Raw genomic sequence first — 22,358 nt, forward strand, 5'->3', positions numbered from 1 at the left:
AAATCCTCCAAGGTGCCTCTGAAACATGGAAATTCCTGAGGGAAAATATAGCTGTGTCGTCCACAAGCTCACTATCGAGGAGTTAGGATAGGAAGACGAGGACAAGTAATTTGTGTCTGCAACACAGAGACGTGAGTCATAGCCTTAGCCGCAAAAAGGTATAGGAAGGGGGCAAGCAGGTGGCCTTGGCGAACAGATCTTTAGATCTGAAATCTGTCCCCTCTGCCACTCTAAGTGTGAACCTCGATTTGAGCTGACTGATAAAGTGAGGAAACTCCTGGGATCCATTGCTCAAAGAAACCCATGCAGGGTAGGGTTCCCTCCAAGGAACTCTAGTCCACCCTGCCATTTGATTTCTTAAAGTCAAGCAAAAGAATGGCCAAGGGATGATGGCTTTCCTCTGCCCATTCAATCGCTTGCCACAATGAGAAAATATTACCAAAGATGCTCTGGCCTATACAGGTCCAATCTGAGTGTCATGTATGAGGTCGGGTAGGAGTGACTAACTTCCAAGGCTTACTACCTTGGTGAGGACTTTGCAGGTAGTGCTAAGGAGAAGTCTGGGTCTCCACTGAGAGATGAGGGCCTATTCCCACCTTTGGGGATGAGATGGATGAGCCCATCTGACAGAGAAGGGGGCATGGTACCTAAAACACCCTTATAGGTTATCCATAGGTAACATGTTAGTACACAGACACCAGCTAGCTCTACTCTGCAAGCCCCCCTTCATGCATGTGTGCATCTATGATGACATGATGACCTCAGCAAAGCAGCAAGCCACTTCAGATACAGCTGGGAAGAACAAACGTAAGTTCTTCCAGCTGACTTCTGGCACCGAGAAGGGCAAGTCTCAGGATAGCTCTTCCAAGAAGAAATTGACTTTGACAAAGGGCAGTAAAGATCAATTTTTGTGCACTTTGCATCTCAAGGAGGGATGTTGTTTTATTTACGGAACGGGGTCACACCAAGTCTGATTGTCCAACAAAGAAAGGTTCCCCGCAAGTACAAGCCTGTAAACCAAAACCAGCTCCAGGAGGGAAGCCTATTACTGCTTATCAGGCTTCTTTGACAGGTATTTCTGTTAATGTTATTACCTGCCCTTGATTTTGTAATTGAGATGACATGGTCTTCTTTGCAAGGAGCAAGAAGGACATGCAAGCACATTTGACGCAATGGGAAACTGCTCCGACAAACTCTCAGGTATGCAAGTAAACATAGCGAAGGCAAAGATAATGGTAATTGGGGCTCACAATAAACAAATTGATGTCACTTTTGAAGGAACCTTTGGAAACAATCACAAACATATAAATATTTAGGGCAGGAATTTGCAGACAACTACAAATGGAATGCATGCATGAAAAGAAGAAATATGGGAGGTTTGAAAGCTTTGTATAGCTTCCAAAATAAGTGTAGGAAGGTGCACCTATGGAATTGAAAATGAGAAAGTTTCTACACACTATGCTTGTGCAAACAATGATCCCTTATGGGTGTCCAGCCTTGGCACCCGGGCTCTCTAGGACCAACTAGAAAAGAATAGAGACTTTACAGAAACGTTTTCTCATATGGGAGCTAGGGGTAAAGCACAAAGACCCAACCCCATCTTACCGTCTGAGACAGATATGACACCTCCCGAAGGCAAAGCATTGTGCCAATTCATGGCCCATCTCAACAAGGTGGAAAACATGGATGCCAGTAGGATACCACATAAGGCAATACAAGCTAACACAAACTACTGGATGGCATAGAGAGGGGATGAAATGGATGGTATTATGGGGCACAACAACTGCTGACATAGCAGAAGATGCATGCAAAATCAGGGAGACGCTAAAATGTTACATAAATTATGGCAAGACCCAAGGGGGGAAAAGCAGTTTTACAAACAGAAATATAATCTAATGGACAGCTATGGAATGCAAAAATACCTCTAGGAAGACATTTGAATGCTTAAAAGACATCTAATCTGCAAACCACATGATTTAGAGTGAGGGGCAGGTGGGCAAGACCTAGGATCCCAAAAGAAGTAATAATCTGCCCCACTAGTGAGGTAGAAAATGAGCCGAATGTACTCCTAAGGTCTCAAGCCTATGTGCACATCAGAGAAGGCATGACTTTCTGTAAGTCAATCAGGCAGACTACCAGAATCCTGAATGCCCTTCAGAGCTGAGATAACATGGTTCCCGATCATGTCCCAAAAAGCAATGAAAAAAGAGGGTGTCAACTCATCTAAGCCTAGCCACTTGCCTTGCGGAGGGCAAGAAGTACAGTCCTAAATTCTAGATTGGTAAAGGGTGCATCAAGTGAGACTTTCATGTCTGATTTCACCAATACTAGAATACCCTATTTCAAACTCTATGTTTGGAATCATCTTTGGTAGACATGTCAAGATTTCTAAAAGAAGGGAGACATCAAAATCAGTAGCTGTACGAAACACGGCATCAGGTTCTGATGGTAAAAACCCCGTCAGAGTCAATAAGTTGAGAAACACTTTCTCTATCGTGTCTCAAGCCAAGAGTAGAGAATAATTTTTCTTTTTTTGGCAAAAAATAGACTTCCATTAAGTATGAATAAAACCTGCAAGAGCAAGCTCAAGGCGGTAATACATCATGCCATGAATGAAAAGACTCCTCAAGAAGAGGTATAAAATAACCAAGATTGAGGCTGAAAATGCCACCTCAACCCTGTGGAAGACTCAAAGAAGAAGGGAGTGCCCCTCCATTCCCTGAGCAAAGCAGCCCTCCTAGCAAAAGCTGCCCAAGAGAATCCCTGCATGCTCGCCAAGATGGCCATCAGTGTCTATCCATATACTGGCCATAGTGTGAGAGATGGAATCTTGATACTGGCAAAAGCAGCGTCCAAATGCAGCCCATAAATCATCATAACCACTGAAAAGTAATCGACATGGGAACCCATGGTGAAATGCATAACAAGCCACCTTTGTCTACAAATCCCCAAACATCAACATAAAATCAGTCTATCCATGCATGGATGGGCATCTGCAGTCTCCTATTCGACCATGAGAATAGGAGTGAATGAGACAAGATGTCCCTTTGTCCAAGCATCTCTACCACTCCACTAGAAAAAGAGGGCATCCCAAGCTGTTCTCCCACATGAGTGAATGCCACCTTCTCTTTTCCCCTTTTGTATGAGGGCAACTTCACCATCTTTAAGTCACATCTTTTTTTTTTTCAAGAAAAGTACTTCATTAAGTATGAATAAAAACCGCAGAGCAAGCTCAAGTGCGGGAGTCCATCATGTCAAGCATGAGAATAAAAACAGCTCAGAATGAGCAAACAAAAATCCCAGGTGGCGGCTGAAAATGCCACCTCATCCTTGAAGGAGAGTCAGAGAAGAAAGGACAATCCTTCTAGACTCTGAGAAAAACAACCCTCCTAGCAGTAGCAATCCTGGAGGTTCCCTGTATGTTCGCCCAAATGGCTATCAAAGTGTGTATAGTATCTGCCCAGATACTGGCCATAGTCTAAGAAGGGTGAACGTGGGAGTCCTCAAAAGCCTCTGTACATCTGGCTCTCCAAATATGCCATGCTATGAGACTAGCCAGAATCTCCCAAGATGTGTCTACAGAAGTGTGGGGAGCTCTGAATGGAGTGAACGGAACATCCCGGAGGGAGCATGACCCGACAAGATGTTGTCGAACAAAAAAAGCTATGTCCGTGTCATGTCCCTCGGAGAAAGCCTGTGGACCAGTAAGTGACAACCAAGCAACTAATCCCCAAGTCATGAAGAAGGGTGCTCTATGAAAAGTGCAAAGTATCCTAGCAACACCCTTCCAAACCATCCTCACCTAAGTGCACTCCCAAAGGCAGTGTTGCACTGACTCAACTGCTGAGTGGCATCGAGGAGGACAAGTAGGATCAGCCCCGAACCTGGATCTCCACAGGTTCACTACAATCCCTCCATGAATAGTAAGCCAGATGAATAATGTCACTTTCCTATTCTTGAGGGATTTCCAAAGTCTCCTCCAAAATTTTTTCTGCATCTCTGTAGAAATCTGAAAAGTATCCCAATGAGGAGCTCTAGAGGACCTCCAGCCTCTACAACTGAGCTGGAATCTCCTGGCATTTCTGACCATGTAACGAAAGAAGGGGATGCCTTTCTCTCGTTGCCCTGCAACTATCCACTCCCATTCCCCTGGATCCCACTGCAAGGATCTAATAGGAGAACCTCCATACAACAAAAGCCTCCAAGATCCAATAGCCAGGAGAATGGGGTCTGTGGATCAAGATACCACTGTGAGTCTCTACCCATCTCCATGTATCTTGCAATCCTTACAGGCTGATCTAAAAGTGTCTGCTGATGAGCCCTTGCTGCAGCAAGGCGCTCCTAAATCCAAGCATCTGTAGGCCGTTTCTGCTCTTCTCTCTGAAGAGCTGCCAGCTGCTGTTGAATGGCAATCTCTCTCCTGTGAATTCCATCTCTCCTAACACTAGCACCGAAATGATAAAAGTTGCTAATGTCAGTGAGGGCTGCAGCCACATCTGACGGGGACGACTGCCCACCCTGCAAGTGAGAAACCCAAATCCGTAGGACTCCCTCTGTGAGGCCCTCCTTTGCATAGAAGGCATCTGGAATCCTGATACTAGCAGAGTGGCCTCTCGCCGGAGGCTCTGAAACCACCAAAACAATCGGAAAATGATCTGAAGTGGACACCCCAGCGCTGATGCATACTGTCCCGCCTCTGTCCAATGCCCAATCATCCACATAAAATTTGTCAATCTGTGCGTGGATAGGCATTCTTACTCTCCTATTCGACCAAGAAAACAGAAGAGACTGTGGCTGAGTGTGAAAAGCATCATCATACCAAGCATCTCTGCCACTGAACTGAAAAAGGAAGACATCCCATGCTGCTCTCTCCAGGGAGTAAATGCCACCTTCCCTACCCCCTCTTTTGTCTGAAGGCATCTCAACCATGTTACCATCTAGCTTATGCTCTTGGAGCATAAGTATATCAATGGGGCCACCTGAAACACCTGGATGGAGTTGGTTACGAATCAGCTGCCTCCGGCGGTGATGAGGTATACCACCGAGGCCCTGAACGTTCCAAATAACAATCCTCATCGACGAGAGGAGAAGGCCGGGTGAAAGTCCCTACCCGACCTGGTGGTGGAGAAAATCCTCTCCTGTGAAATCGTCCTCCTATCAAGTGGAGGGAAATCAATTGGTGAAAGAAAACCCACTCCAGCAGAGGGGGAAACCCTGTCCAACGGAATCCCAATAACTGGCTCCCCCAAGGTAGAGGGTACAAACTCCTCCTCTATCTCCAACTCTGCCAAATCTGCCAGTACTGCAAAAGAGTTCGAATCCCTGCACCCGAGGGAGAAGGAGAAAAACCCCCTTACCTCTATCAAGAGGTGAAGTGTGACTAACCGAGGGAGGGGGCTGATCATGAACATCAGTGATAGGACCTGAAGAAATGGGTTGCCCTCCCGATGAGCAGGTGAGGGGACTGGGGCAACCACATCTACGCCTGCAGGAATATCACCTCCCTGTAACTGAGAATGGTCCGAGGTGCCTCATAGAGGTGTCAGAGTGTTAGCAACCCTCACAGGCATCCAACGGGGTATTGAACGTATTGTGCGCGCTAAAGAAGAGGGTCCAGATCTAGGGCTAGTCCCGAAGGTCTTGGGCAAGAAGGGGGGGCTCTAGTAGCGCGTGTAGAGGAGGTAGAACGAGAAGGCGGAATAAACCGTTTGGGTCTTTTCTTCTTCCTTGGGCAATCCCTGGCGAAGTGCCCAAGGGTCCTGCAAATCTTGCACTGATCCTGTCTCCCAGCAACCTCAACTCTCTGTTGAAAAAAGGAACCATTTGGTCGCTAAAGCATAATGTGATGATCTGTAATATCAGGGTCAGAGACAATGACCCTAACTCGTGGCAACCCATCCGATCTGACAGCCTATGCCGCTAAAGAGGGCTTGCTAGGGAAGGGGGGGATCTCTGTGACCAACCCAAAAGTAGCTCCTATGGACGGTAAGAGTCGATGGTAGACCTGAGGAAGACCAGGGAACCTGATGAAAAGTGATGTTACCCTGCTATCTTCCTCAACTGGATCAAAACCCAAAAAAGATCCTCCTGGAGCTCAATGCCAAAGGACTAGCCTTGACTACTGAACCTGCTGACTCTAGAGAATCAAATACCACCTAGAAGAACACTCGTCCGAGCAGACGAACATCGGTGAGGTGCCTTGCGAGGTCTCCAAGTAAAGCCGAAAGCATCCAATCCCTAGCCTGTAGCTTGGAGGGGTGGGAACAGTGGATGCGAGCAAAGAGTGAGGTGGCATACTCCTGCTCTGAGTCTGTCTTGAGCTGCTGAAGCTCGTCTTTGGAAAAGGTAACTGTTTTTGCGGCCGATGGAAGCGGTCGAGGATTGGCTGAATGGGAACCCGTTTGTCAATCAAGGTGGAATGGCCGACACGAACACAAAGATGCTCTGTCCGCCCGACAATCCTGCTGTCAGAGAGAGAAAATCTCTCTCTTGTTTCGTCAGAGGTTGAGAGGGGGGGGGGAGGGTGGGAGGGGTGATTTAGAGGCTGAGAAAGTGGGAGAGGGAGGGGCAGAAGGTAGGGGCAAGGGAGTGGAAGGGAGGCGAGGTAGGGGGTAGAGGGGGGTAGAAGGAGCAGGGGGATAGAAAGGAGGGGCAGCGGGGGGGTAGGGAGAGGACAACGGGGAAGGGAGGGAGGGGCGGGTAGGGGGAGCGGGGAAGGGGGAGCAGGGGGTAAGGAGGGAGGGGCAGTGGGGGGGTAGGAAGAGACGGGGAAAGCAGCAAGGGGAGGGGAAGGGAGCGGGGTAGGGAGGGTGAGGTAGCGGGGTAGGGAGAGGAGGAGCAGGGTAGGGAGGGAGAGGAAGCGGAGGTAGGGAGGGAAGGGAGCGGGGTAGGGAGGGAAGGGTAGGGGTAGGGAGGGAAGGGAGCGGGGTAGGGAGGGAAGGGAGCAGGGTAGGGGAGGGACAGCAGCGGGAGAGGAAGAGGGGGGGACAGCAGAGGGAAGGGAGCGGGAGAGGCAGTAGAGGGAAGGCTGCTGCCCCCTCTTGAAGTCACCTCTAATAATCCATGAGTCTGTAATTGGTGCCCCAGAGAGAAGTTCCTTCCAGAAAAGGACACGATCCCCTCTATTGCTGGGGGTATAAAGGTTAAGAAGGCCAACCTTATGTCCATCAATCAGAACTAATATCCACTGCGCTCTAGAGAATATAACGAAACCATATCCGACCACAAGGGGAAGAAAGGAGCTTGAAAATGCACATTCCTCCCCTAGTGCCCAAAGCTGAAGGTGCATGGTGAAGAGGGAGAGAGGGGAGGCTAGGGAGAGACATAATAATACTCAAAGAGACACATAATGAAATGGAAAGGAAATAGCAAGAGCAATGAACAAAATAAAAGTACTCACATGTAGACCAAAGAACTTGTAGGCTTGATACTTGATTGATTTAATACTAGACAAGTACAGCTCTTACATAGAGCACACACACATAAATGAACACCAATGCATATGGGATAGCTCCCAATGTGACGTGGTATTCATAGGGCACACTACACTAGAACTCACACTAGAACACACCAAACTGACTCATCTTGACTCCATTTCCTAACACCCGCCCATGAAGGAAAGAGGAGTGACTACTGGAATGGAATCAAGAACGTGACAATGACGGTCATCGAATTGTGCAATGACGGTCTAGAACTAGACATGGCTCCCATGCTAACTCGGAGTGACGTGATCATGGCTCGAAGACTAGTGAGCATGGTATAGACTCAGAGGCTCACCTAGCATGGCTCAGAGGCTCATCATGCATGGATGCATGACCAACTCAGAGGTCTAGGAGACCAATGCACCAACATCCTGGAACTCACATGCCATGCCTGATTAATAGACCTATCAAAGCTAATACATGGCTCCCACAGTACATCCCCCTCCTGGTTCCAGGGACTAAGTAGCGACATGGAGCCACACACCATAAATATAAAAGCAATATATCATTCTAGAATGACTATCCAAGGCAGAGGACCTTTATTGACTCAACACACAAGATTTATTGCATTCATTTATGGGAAACATCCTAGGGCAGAGTACCCAAATAAAACATGCTTAGAAAATATATGGATCATCACCTCCATTGTCCTCTAGAGGGAAAGAGAGATGTCGGATTTCAATAATAAGAGTATGAACTTATGTCGGAGGGTCGTCATCTTCATTGTCACTCGTGGCGGTTGCAACCCAACTGGCATGGTCCTTAGTTTGTTGTTTGGCAAGCTTCTGGTAGCATTTGTCCTCTGTATGACCAAGCTTGTTACAAAAGGTCCACTTGACAGGCTTCAATGGCTTTGTCATTCCATGTGTTGGTGGGTTTCCATCTACTGGTGGAGGCACAAGCCTCTGTAGTATCTGAAGAAGAGATCGGAGAATCTTTGTTCCGGCGATCTTTTTCGAGAAGAAGAGTCACCATATCCTCAAAGGTAGTCGTTGCAAGCCTAAGTATTTCAAGAGTATGCTCAAAACGAGTGACTCCTTTAATACTCTTCATAAGGATAGCCATTTTGTCCTCGTCGTCCAGAAAACACTTCAAGCTGGAAAGTTGTTGCACAAGAGATTGCATTTTTGCTAAATGTGCACTCAAGGTATCACTATCATCCATTTTCAATATATTAAATTGCAACTTCAACAAAACCTTGGAGTTTGTGATTTTGCTACGAAAAAGATTCTCGAGACGCATCCATATCGCCTTGACCATTGATTTGAAGTCGATGTGATCAATCAAAGTATCATCGAGGCAAAGTCCGATGATAGCAATAGCTTTTGGGTTGTGTTGCTTCCATGTCTTGAGGTTTTGAGAATCCGTTGTGGGAGCGTCATCCTCAATAGCATCCCACACATTTTCCCTCATGAGGAGCAACTAAACCTTACTTTGCCAAGTAAGGAATCTGAAACCGGCCTCTAATCACTCAGAGGGCGGTGGAACTAAACCTTTAATCACTTCAGCACTTATTTACAGCTCACAAAGCATATATCACAACCATTAACCATTGCATGATCACCACTTGCAATTTACCCATTTGTTCACAAACAAAACCACTAAAAAAGGGATGGAGGCTAGAATACCCCTGCTCAACAAACATAGACAAGTGCACCCGATTGGCCCCAAACACCCTGGCGCCTCTTTCGATATTTCTTTATATTTCATAGTGAAATGATTACAAGTTGCATCTGGGAGACCTTCCCTGCAACTGAGCACGCAGCCCCAATTCACTGAGCCTTCGTAAGGCTTTCAAGCATAGAACACCATCACATAAGTGCACTTAACCCATAGGCTCAATCCAAAGGCATTCTCTTTTCCGAGTGCAATTCCATTGGCTATCCAGATGCAATCACACTGCACCCCAATTGCACTCTCTTTGAGTGGTTTCTAGATGGCATTCACAAAGCTTTTCAAAGCTCCAAAATAAAATCAGCAAAGTACCCAATCAAAGAATGACTCATGTAGCACTGCCCAGGCACCTATGAACCAAGAAAGAGGCGGCACACGAGGCCAACCAATAGCTTATGGCAAAAAGAAATTGCAGCAGCAAAATCACAACTCACCAAGCCCTGAAAACTCAATCCAAGTCCTCAATCGCCAAGAGGACATAGTAGCCAATGCCCAATTGCATTCTCAGCCAAAGAGGAGTGCAAAAGCATGAAGAAAGAGCATTTACAAGAGCCGACCAGCAAGAATTCCACTGAAAAATGCAAAAAGAAGCACTTCTATCGCGAAGAAGTGGGAGTTCTTGGGCTCAAAAGAAGAGTGCTTCAAAGAGGAATGCATTGAGAAGGTTTTGGAGAAGTTTCATCGTGGGAAAGTCCTCCAAACTGAGAAAAACCAGTCAACCAGCACGTGGGACCACTTGAAATTCAACAGAAAGCTGTAGCTTTGCAAGAGGAGAGGCCCATGAGCCTGTAGAAGCAAAAAGGTCCAGAAAAAGCCACTTTTGCAAATTCGACCAGCAAAAGAAGTGCTCAGCTCTGCCCGTTCTACCAAACGCACGGAGGGAAAAGCATATCATTGCGAAGGGGAAGCAGAGGGGAAGCCATCGGGCCAAACGGAAGTCGAGGGATCCAAACGGGTGAGGAGTTATGAAGAAAAACGGAATTCAGCTGAAGGAGGCTGAAAAACCAGTCCAAAATCTCAACAAAGGGAGAAGATGAGAGAGAAAACCACACATGTGAAGTTTAGAAGGCCCAGGAAGGTCTAGGAATGGCAAAGGAGCATGTAGAAGGCACTAGAGCCACCTGGAACTCTAGGGGGGCTAATGAAGGTACATGGTCCTCTAGGGGGCCCATTAAAAATGCCACGTCATCATTTCCCAACAACCACTCTTTTAATTCCTTGGAATGCCTTTGGGCCTAGGGATTAATTACGCTTATGTGCTACGCACCATGCCGCGTTTAATTACACATTATTAAGCCCACGCTTGGACTTTTAAAACCAAAGTTGTCATAGTCTTGTAGTACATTAAAGTACTTAGAATTTCACACCCCCGTGACAGAATCCTTCCCCCTTGAACTTCTCCACGAGCAATGATTTTGAAGAGAGAGACCCCATTGTGTAGCTCAGAAAATGGCAACTTTGGTCTTCAGCACTTTAGAAATGGGAAAAGAGATGAAGCTGAGGGTTGGAACTGAAGGCAGAAGAGGCAAAGGATAGAGATGTCATCATGGGGGAGATGGAGCAACAATTTGTGGGCAAAATGAGGATATCTCAGCTCATGCAGAGGAGAAGAGGCAATGAGTAGCAATGTCACACATATTGACGCCAATGGTCGATGTAGTAGCAACTCTCTTCAAGTAAGTCGTTTCTTCAAAAAAGGGCTCTAAATGAGGTCGTTTTTAGGGCGACTAGTAGAAACATCTCCACAACAGCAAGCAACTATTTCCTTCACAAAAACGCCCCCCAAAACAACACAAACGAGCAGTTTTTGAGCAAAAAACGAGCTGTCTTTTTCCTCTACGAAGACGCCCAATAATGCCCACAAGAATGGTGACCGAGTTGCTCCTTTTCACGTAGGCAGCAAACCAAGATCCATAGCTTCCGAAGGCGAGACTAAGGTAGGAGAAGAACACAAGATGGAGAGAAAGGTGTGGAAGGAAGCTCAATCATTAGGAGAGGATGGCTTCCATTTGCGGGCTTCCCTCATCCTCTAGATTGAGCATGGAGGAGGGAAAGGTAGGAAAGGAGGCTCTGATACCACATGAAGGTGCATGGTGGAGAGGGAGAGAGAGAGGGTAGGCTAGGGAGAGAGATAATAATACTCAAAGAGAGACATAATGAAATGGAAATGAAATAGCAAGAGCAATGAACAAAATGAAAGTACTCACATGTAGACCAAAGAGCTTGTAGGCTTGATACTTGATTGATTTGACACTAGACAAGTACAACTCTCATATAGAGTGCACACACACAGATGAACACCGATGCATATGCGATAACTCCCAATGTAGCATGTGGCATCAACCATAGGACACACTAGACTAGAACTCACACTAGAACACACCAAACTGCCTCATCTTGACTCCATTTCCTAACAAAAGCAGGAGACCAAAAGGTATGATATAAAACCAATTATCTGACTTTGCATGATCTTGAACATCCAAGTTGTGTTCCTAGATAAAGAGAATGTCGATAAGCCCCCTATTGACACATGGATGAGGATGATTATCGAACTAGCTGCCTTTGGCGACGATGAGATTTACCACCAAGGCCCTAAGTATTCGGCACGAGGAAGTAGTTTGGAAAACCCTACCTGATCTAGTGGCAAAAACACCTCCCTCCTATGTAAAAGATCTCCTAGAGTAATGGAGAAGAGGGAAATCCACAGGGGAAAGAACCCCAATAGCCGTGGAAGCGCATGCTCTAAACCAAGAACCGCATCGCCAAAGGTCAAGGGCACAAACTCTTTTGCCTCTCCAAAATCAGCCAAAAGGGAAAAATGGCTCCTCAGAATCAAGCATAGTGTTGGAGCCCGTAAGAGCCTTTGTATAAAAGAGTTGAAGAGGCTGGAACCACATCCAATGTGAAAAAACATCATCGTCCAAGGCTGGGTCTGGGGCATCACCAGCCACAACCTGAACTAGACCATGGGTATCACTAGTCATGACCTAAACTACAAAATCAAGACGAGGAGGGGTCACAACAAATACTTCTTGGGCCTTTTCTTCTTCTTTGGGCAATCTCTTGTGAAATGCCCAAAGGTCCTACATATCCAGCACTGATCCTGCCTGCCCACGATCTCAACCTCTACTAATGAACTCTTAGTGTTTAACTGATGTATTGGCTTGTACGTTCCCAGAGACCATATTTGGACTCCCGATGACGTTAATACCGTCATCTCATCTCACCGGCCCTTCCTAACCTCAAGGCTCAAGTCTGCTTCAGCCCCTCTAACTCTCCCTTTCGTGACCTCGCCCCTTCCCCCTCTCTTCCCCATTCTGACCAAAACTACATTACCTCCTCCTAGGCTTTTTCAGAATCCTACAACCTCCCTATTCAGTTGCGTCTCCCATTCCTCCTACCCTCTCCATTTCCTCCAATCCCTTCCCTATTCTTCCTCCCTCGCAAGGGGAGGGTTTGTTAGGTCCACACTTGGAACCTACCTCCCCTCCGTCCCCACTCAACCTCTTCGCTCATTCCTCTTATACAAAAATCATTGTACAAGGATTTCTGGATAGTTGGGCCTTGGAACTTCATGAATGTTCCTCCTAACCATCCACACAAGTTGGAGATCGTAGTGCTTTGCATTTGGCCCAACAAGGGTGGCTTGCTGGGTGGCATAGGCAACAAAGCTCACCCTGCCTGTGGCTGTTTTTTTGCAGCAGTAAGGGATGAGGTGTATTCCCCGCAGGTCTTTGAACAGATTTGCAGGGACCAGATGCTGTCACTCTTGGGTTTTTGGCTATGGCCCTCGAAGCATGCTTTGTGGATGAGTAACTGGGAGAAGGGGAAATGTGAAGTAACATTTTCCCCTGATATGCTTGGTAAAGGAGACTAATGGTTGCCTTGGGACCATCCTCAAGCCTCATGGTACTATTGGCCCCTTCAGGGGGTGGCTACCTTGCTCTATATTTCTTACACAGATTTGTTGACTTGGGGCCATGCGTTTGGTGTGATGGCCATGAGCCGTGATGCCCCTATTGAGGCGTCAGTTGGATGCCTCATTCTAGTGCCCTCACAGGAGCGACATTAGATAGAGGAATAGGTGTCCCTTATGGTCATTACCAAGGATTTGGTCCCAACTATGGAAGAGGCTCTGCTTGAGAAAGATCTGATACTTCTTCTACCACGAAGGCTGGCTTGTGATTGGAGAAAATGAGGAGAGGGACCTTGCAAGGCCCGAGACATGGAGGCTATCATAGCCCAATTCTTTTGGAGTGGCCCTTCAGTACAGAGGATTTGGCAGTGCTCTCTCAGGATTATTGCCCGGTTACAAAGGATCCAATGTGTCTTCACCTGAGGCATGAAGGCATGGTTGTCAAAGGGGAGGTTATCTCCCCGGCCTATCTGATAGATGGAGAGCAGGTCATGAGCCAAACTACCCACGACTCCCTCCCTCCGACTCGTTGTGTCCGGAGCCTCGGTGTTTGGGAGATGATCACTGGCGCATGCTGCAGTCTTGTGATGGGGGGGGAGCAGACTTGACCTGCTGCTACCCTTGTCAATATTGGCATGACCTCATCTACACAGTGCGAACCATCTGCAAAGAGTTCTAGGAAGACCGGCGAAAGGCGAGAGCATTTTGCAAGGCATGCCTGCTGTATTTTCTACATTTTCAAAGACCAAGGTATCAGTTGGTTGTATAATCCTACACAATAGCTGTTGGTGCCGGCTTACCAGGTATCCTAGGCAGCAGTGAGCTGGGACCCTGAGAAGCAGGCTGCAGAACAGCCAACACTCCCTTTCAGCCTCTCACAGAATGCTGAACTCTTGCATTGTTTCCAAAGCTTTTGATAGACGATACCTTTTTCCTGGGAGAGAAAAATTTGGCATGCAGTCTCTAAGAAATCAGTTTGAAGGTATAGTAACTCAAAACTTCAAGGCTGTGTGACAATCCAACAAGGAGCATCAAAATTATTGTGCACAGACAACTGAAATCTGTAAAGAGAAATACAAAGCTCATATCAATTATGGAGTGATACGTGACAGGATCCCCACTAGGGGCAGAGTGTTGCAGCTTATAAAAGACCTTTAGGGCTGTACTAGGCATCTCTAGTTTCCCTACTAGGGCCTGGCCTAGTTTGATGCAACTCAAACTTGGTCTCTCTCTCTCTCTCTCTCACACACACACACACACACACACACACGCACACAAACAAACAAGACACGCACAAGTTTCCATTGGCCTCCAAAGATTGAGACCTAATTTGTGATAAGGTCAGCATCTAGGAGAAGGCTAAACAAAAATTAGCCCACATTCTTGTCAGTGAAGCTACACACTTGCTATAAAGTTCCACAAAAATTGCACTTCTTTTTCTTTTAGGATGATATGTGGCCAAGTCAAAGACCCTTGCCCAGCCTTGTAGTCTGATGTTCAAAGATTCTACTATATGTCCTTTATATTGATTTTAATCCATTGTAACGAAGCTTTTTGGGTTAGGTCTATGGTCAAACTCTTTATCCACGATTTATTGCTTAGCATTTTAATCATATGCAAAGCAGCATACAACAATAAAAGCTAATAAATTCAAAGTTCAAACAGATCAATCAAAAGTGGGTATAGAATGATTGAATCTTCGGGAAAAAAGGCGCATACTATAAAAGGAAGTCACTAATTCACGGCTCCTGCACATCCATTCCCAACTTTACACGCTCTAAAGCTGCTCATGCAAGGTATACCATGAGTACTGTTGAGAGTGCCGTCTACTTCTCCATTATCTCAGATCTATGTAAAATGAGCTACTATCTGAGTTCAACGTTCAAGCGTTCATTCTGTTCGTCTCCACCAAACCACGTCCTTCCGAAGTTTACAATTTCATCTTTAGAGCACCAGATCACCAACGTGACTGTAATGAAAATCCAGGTATACTGCCTTCGTTTGTATTTGAAACAAACGACAAATCGTACACCATTACACTGCGAGACAGAAGCATTGTGTCGCTCCGCTTATGTTCCTCGTTCCCAAGGCGAGACGGAACGACGTACGTTAATCCGATCTTAAAAACAGCGGATTGTGCCCCGAAACTCTACAACGTAGTTTATTTGATCAGAAGGCCTTATTCTAATTGTGATGGTACGATTGCATGGAAAGGCGTGAGCTCAAGGATTTTTATCGGACAGCGTTTAAGACACTGTCCGTTGCTACTTCAAAGTATACGTAATTAATTGCTTGCGCAAAATCCTGAGAATGGAACTTTTGCATTTGCTTCCTGAAGGCGGAACTGTTTAATGTTAATACTTCATCTTCAGCTCTTTTCAAAGACCAATGGACTTGATCCTTGTATTTTCAGCAAGAAAAAGGATCCGTAGTGCAGCTACAATTCGATTCCGTATGTTGTCTGAATATTAAACCAGTACAATTTTTATTGTGTCTTAATCGTGCTCGTGTTTGCTCAAAACCAGTACATTTTTATGGTAATCTTAATCTTGCTCGTGTTTTCCTGAGCAGGTGAGGACTGACTCAAGACGAAGATGAGAATCTCGATGTGGTCGGGACTGATGGAGAATTCTCCTTCTCAAGACTGCTGCTTTCCAAGCAAAGCATCAAGAAAGGATTAGATCGCATTGCAAGGGGCGACAGAATTCAAAATGCGGACGGAAAAATTGCGCAAAACGCCGAGGTGATTGGTTGGAACTCACCGAGCTGATCGGGGACGTGGTAGGGAAGGACACGAAGGTCATCGATTCCGCAGACCCAAGCAGCGAGGTTAGTGCATGATGGATCGTTCCAGGAGGGGTGGAAAGGGCGAAATTCATCTGGAACGAGCTCGAGCTTGGAATCAGCCATGGCGATGGATTGATTTGTTGTCAAGGATTAAATTCGCTTGCAGCCAATTCAGTAACACTGTCTTCGTCCAAAATTGCAGAAGGCAAAACTTACAAAAAGACTCAAGACTCTCTTCCTCCAAAAGGTTAAAACACTCCAAAAGATTACACCCCCCCCTAAAGGTCAAAACACTTCAACACCCAAAACTTACATTGCGTAAAAGTTACACTCATGGCCTACCACTCACATTTCACTTTCTTCACTTCTCTTGAACCCAAGTGCTAGGACATACAAAAAGGGTATCATCTAAAGGGTGTATTCACACATCATACAAAAAGGGTATCATATCAAGGGTGTATTCACTCATGGGCCTGTTTTATTCACGACGACGATAAAGTTGCTGCTACAGGGTTACATTCACACAGCAAGACATACAAAAGGGTATCATATAAAGGGTGTATTCACAAATTGAATAGAAAAAGGGCATGTTTTGTTCACAATAAAGTTACAGATAAGGGGTTTTACAAATAGACCTTGAATGCATGTGATATCAATACAGGGTTTATATCGAGTGACCCCCTCAAGAGATATCAGGAGTGTAGACCCCCCAAGAGACTTCAAGCATATCATGTAGGGACCCAAAGAGGATGCTCGTCATCTCCATGAAGACTAGATGTCGAACCAATTGAGTAAGAACACGGATTGAATAATAAACCTCTCTGAGAGAGTGACCAAGGATTCCTTCCCTTCCCCTACAAGACTCCAAGGCTAATCATCAACTTGAGCAAGCCTTCTCCATGAGTTGTGACAAAAAAAAGCTTACACATATGTCTCATGCATAGGACTTGATTAACGCCCTTATAGTGCTTTAGCACATGGACTCATTTGGGATGAGTTTATCATTCCCACTCTAAACCCATTCTCAAACCACATTTAAAATGTGGCATAAACCACACAATGATAGAGTTTAGGTTTATGGCAAAAAGCGTCCTAGTCCCGTGCAATTTAGAATGGAAAATGAACTTTTATGACTAGAAATAGGATCGTATCTCCCTTATGCGCCAAGACCTATAGACTTCACGGCATGGAAATGGACACGGCCCACAATCATGCCTATAGTGCAAGGACCTGATCGAGTCGATAACAACGATGTGAGAGTAGTATGCATCTAGAGTCCCTTTAATGCCTCATGCCTATGATGCAAATATCAGCCTTGACAAGGCCTATTACATGTTCAATCTAGATGGTATGGGTAACATGTGGGTGTCAAGGACAATGAGCCTATTATTGTTAGCTTGCACATGTGGCCTTCCCAAGGATATTGTCCCTTGGCTTGTGGGGAGTTAACCTTGCAATAGGTTGATGGTTGGTTCACAGGTCATGTCCCCTTAACGCAACCACATCCTTGAGTTTATGTACCGTGCCTTTAGTTTGAGTTTGGTTTAGATGGTTGGATTTGTTCACAGGTTAGTAGGGCCCTTCTTTAATCCTTATTTAATAATCTCTCTCTCCTCGTAGTGGTGGTTAGGGACGTTTTTCCATGCCTCGCATGCATACACTCTAAACAATCAAGAAAGCAAATTCTCGAAGCAATTTGAGCACTCTTCAAGGAAGGAAAATATGAGGTTCTTCGCTATGGTGTTCTATCATTACATTTTCCCACACAATTTACTACTTCTCACCTCTTTATCTTTATTAATTGGAGCACAGAACTTCGAAACGTTTAAGAAATCTACACATTGAAGCAATCTAAGCATCTTGTCAAGGAGCAAAGTAATAGGTCTTACTCTTGTGTTGATTTACCCACACACAACTTATCACAAGCCACATTTCTTGGTATGGTCCCCTCATGAGAGGACACAATACTTACAAGAACCATCATGGGCCCATTGACAAGTAGTGTTCCTAGGACATGGGCTTTTTAAACCAATGCCAATGAGGTAAATAAATTATGGGGCCGTAGATGTCCCTCTCTCACAATAACACCCCATCATCCACAAGCATGTGAGGAGGCGAAAATTCCAGTGGAGACACACACACACACACACACACACGCGCGCGCGCGCACACACACACACACACACACACACACACACACACACACACACATGCACGGCATGCGAGCGTGTGCGTGCATGCGTGCGTGCATGCGTGTGTGTGTGTTAGATATATATATAAATATAAATAGAGCGCATGCCGTGCATGTGTGTGTTTGTGGTGTGTGTGTGTGTGTGTGTGTGTGTGTGTGTGTGTGTGTGATATATATAAATATAAATAGAGAGGGAGGGAGGGAGGGAAGGAGAGGGGGGGGCATTGGGCTTATTGAAGAAGTGAAAAACTGTGTGTCACATGTAGTTTACAAATTTTCTCACGATTGGGACATCCCCCGTTTTTCCCTTCCCCCCCTTCCAAGAGTCTAGTGTTCTCCATGCAAAGCATTGTGTCACATGTAGTTTACAAACTTTTTCACGATTGGGACATCTCCCATTTTCCCCTTTTCCCCCTTCCATTTGTCTAGTGTTCTCCATGAATAAGTGCAATAACAAATGAATGGACATTTCCAATCAGCTACTTGAGTAAGCAAAAGTGCTTCCTTTTCAAAGTGCTTTGGTGGTGGGTTCAAAGCAAGTAATAGCCCTTTTCAAAGTGCTTGGGTGGCGTCAAAGCAAGTAATAGCCCTTTTCAAATAACCAATCCCATGCAATCAAATGATCATGGATTACTAGTTAAAGCCATACAATTAATGTTGTCACTACTAAAAGGCATACATCTAATGGTCCTTTTCAAATAAGCACTCTCATGCAATCAAACAATCAAGAACACTAGCAAAAGACAAATGTTGCCACCTTACTCTCAAAAGGATAGGAATAGAACTATTATTTTTGCATAAGCACTTTCATGCCATTAATAATAAAGGTGTAAAAGGCTAAGGGGTACAATTCTTGTTGTTTTCTCGATTCAAGTCCAAATTAAAAAATACAATCTTACAAATTAAATAAAGAGTACAAATATTTCCAGACCTTAAACAAGGCAAAAATCAATGCGTGCACACTTGTGGACATGCATGTATCGCATTGAAACTTTACTTTTTCCTAATTTCCTTAATTTTGTTAATCTTTACCCTTGGACATGTGACCTAGTCCTTGTTTTACTTCCACATGGAGTGTGATCTTCAAATATGTTGAGAGGATGCTTGATTTGCCTAGCAATAGCTAGCTTTCTAATGTAGAATTTCTCTACTTGGAAATGATAAAGTCATTACATATTTATGATGCAATTGATTAGATTAAAAAGCCTTGTCTATAATATTAGAAAGTGACAGATTAGAATTTTGATGGAGAGTTGTGACCAATGATTTTTTAACGGTATCTTTATTGATTAGTATAGCAAAATTGTTTTAATTAGTCTTAAGGTCCCATGATTTAGTAAGACTCTTCAAATTGAATTTTTAATTTTAGCCATTTCTCATTCATTCACTATTGAGTATGCTTATAGTGTAACTAGAAGCTTGGGACCACTAGAATTTTAGCATGATGACCTCTAAATGGGAATAACCCATTACCTTTGGTATGTGGCTCCAACTACAATACTATATTCATGTGGTCCATACAAACCTGGATTTTTTGGCATTGCAAAACTTTTACATGTGGTGTTTTTTGAGACATTGGGTAAAATTAGAACAATACAGTGAAGTTTTGCATGGCCCTAATCGGGAAATGGTCCAATTTTTCCTTCTACTAAAAAAAAGAGAAATATTTATGTGTGTGCTTGCATGATGAAGATTGGCCCATGAGGTGGCTATACATTTAATGCTCCATACCCTAGGGAGCAATAGACATAAGAGTTGTTTGGGGACAAGCCCATGGGTGATCCATGTTCCAAGATAGAATGTGCCAGTATGAAACTAGCTATAGATATGCTAAAGGCCAAAGGCGTATCATGCTGATGTGAGGATTTTCACTCTCTATTGATGCTTAGAATTAGAAAATGATTTAAGGTCCACAAGATTTTTGTTCTTCACTATACATTGGTTGGCCCTTCTAGTTGGCTTAGTCTAGTTTACAAAGATCTAGAGACATGAAATCGCAAAACTCCTTTTTGAATCACTATGGGAGGAACTAGTCTAGTTCTATTCTAGCCTTATAAATAAGGGGATGTTTTTTCTTAAGAATCTTTTAGCGAGCGTGCACAAAAATAACAAGTGCTCTCTCTCTCTCTCTCTCTCTCTCTCTCTCTCTCTCTCTCTCTCTCTCTCATATGTTCCTCATCAGATCATTCAGGTTGAGTTCGTGGCATCTCCATTGCAGTTAGATGCAACATTCTAGACTATCACCTATCTATAACGTGTGCGAGATTATGGCTCCTATACTACAGGGCGACGCAAGCTACCTTGGTTGGTGCTAGCATCCTCTATGGCATTACCAGCTTGACATGATTGCAAATGCTGGTACGCACACATATGTAGATGGTTTGAGAGATTGGGTTTCCATATAGACAGGCTACCACCCTTTCAGTACAGCATTGACACTTAGGTTTGTCCCATTTCGGGGCAATGAGTTCAACCCGATCATCTGAGAGGATCTTTTATAGTTACACAAATTCAAGACCTGGTTGGCATAGACAGAACTTCCTGTGAAGCCCAATTTCTATCCAAACCACTCGTTGCGCATCTCCGAGGAGGGTTTCATTATCCCACCAGGGTACACTCAGATCTACCTCACTTAGGATTGCCATTGGATAATTTCGTGTCATCACACTGGCTCCGTATCGAGAGCAAATGAGAAGAGGGGATCCCCAGAGAGAGCCGTATCTACACATTATGTGAGTGGCATAAGGTGGAATCAGAGGAGCACTTTGCCTTCTGTCGCTTACTCTACTATGAGGTCCATGGGCAATATCACTGCCTTTTCAAAGACGGGTTCAAGGGCCTCTCTAGACTGCTCTCATAGCCAGCAGATCAGAGGTGCCTTGCCGCTTTCATTCACGAGGTGGTCCGACATAGAGAGCATCTCATCAAATTATGGAGACGGGGGCAGGAGGCCTTACCTGGTCCATCCTAGAGCATGATTAATGAGTTCTTCTCGTCAGAGCATGCTACCCCTTGACCATAGATAGCAAGAGAGGTAGAGACCCCAAGACAAAGATACGGCAAAGGATAGATGCACATATCACACTTGCTGACATTTCCTCTATTTTCAGACGTGGGATACGAAATACAGGAGTTACTACGACCCTCGTTAGGCATAAAGTAGCCGCTAGGAGGGCACAACAGACTACTCCTCTAGACAGTAAATAACAATCTATTACAGGATTCTTGCCTACACTGCTTAGCCTGTCATTGGGTGTACCTTGATGTTTTCATACCTTGTGGGTGTGCATTGTATTTATATTGTATTGGATCAGATTGCATCTACTATGAGGACGATGATTCCAAGGATGTCAATGACTATGGTGACATGTATGACGATGGCATTGACTAAGTCTACACAATTTTCTCTAGCAAGGGGTAAGGATGCTCACTTAGTAGCTCCACACTTTTGCTCATTGTATAAGATTTTCTATCAGCCTCATAGACTCATCAATATTTGGTAGACTTTAATAAACTCTCTCTCTCTCTCTCTCTCTCTCTCTCTCTCTCTCTCTCCCCCCCCCCCCCCCATCTCATTCTCATCCCCCCCTTCTCTCTCATCCCACCCCCTCTCTCTCACCCCTTCCGCCCATCTGCTTCCTATTTTCCCCCCCTCTCTTTCTCATCCCCTCTCTCTCTGTCTCTCTCTCTGTCTCTCTCTCTGTCTCTCTCTCTGTCTCTCTCTCTGTCTGTCTGTCTCTCTCTCTCTCTCTCTCTCTCCCTCTCTCTCTCTCCCCTCGATTCTGAGGTCAATCAATTCGCAGAGTGCCAAGGACTTAGAGCAATCGGATAGGCTAGATTCTGACACATCATGGGACCATGGATCACATTCTCACACTCAGGTGTATCATTGAGGAGGCAGGGGCACGGAAGGGTATATTGTTGCTTTGTGGATTTCGACAAAGCCTTTGATTTGGTTTCGAGAGCCTGCCTCCTCCGATGCCTATAGGATTTGGGGTATGACCAGAAGATCATTTAAGCCATCATGGCAATTTACGAGAGAGTTTGAGGTAGAGTTCGAGCAATAGCGTTGAGGTGGACAGATGAGATCATGATCACTATTGGGGTTAAACAAGGGTGTCCTTTATCACCCACCCTGTTTGGCCTCTACATTGACGAGTTGAGACAATTATGCAGATACTGGGATGAGATGGATGCTCTCTAGGTGGCACATTGATCCGAATCTTGCTATATGCAGATAATATGGCACTAAGTCTTTTGTCTTTATCAACAAAGGGCCTCTAGAGACACCTTGATGCACTATAGTCCT

At 45.1% G+C, this 22,358-nt stretch overlaps 1 protein-coding gene across 1 annotated transcript in view; it reads right to left on the reverse strand.

Moving 5' to 3' along the window:
• Positions 1-16,122, reverse strand: part of LOC147891908 (L-idonate 5-dehydrogenase-like) — a 64,672-nt gene extending 48,550 nt beyond the window's left edge. The window contains exon 1 of the mRNA XM_087388119.1: positions 15,834-16,122. Within this exon, the coding sequence (XP_087244245.1) occupies positions 15,834-15,981 (148 nt within the window). The 5' untranslated portion in view covers positions 15,982-16,122. The remainder of the gene's footprint in view (positions 1-15,833) is intronic.
• Between the last annotated feature and the right edge of the window lie 6,236 nt (positions 16,123-22,358).

This window comes from Dipteris shenzhenensis, chromosome 17, assembly GCF_047967505.1.
Source record: "Dipteris shenzhenensis isolate YYH24624 ecotype China chromosome 17, Dip_SZ_1.0, whole genome shotgun sequence".
Classification (NCBI taxonomy): Eukaryota; Viridiplantae; Streptophyta; class Polypodiopsida; order Gleicheniales; family Dipteridaceae; genus Dipteris; species Dipteris shenzhenensis.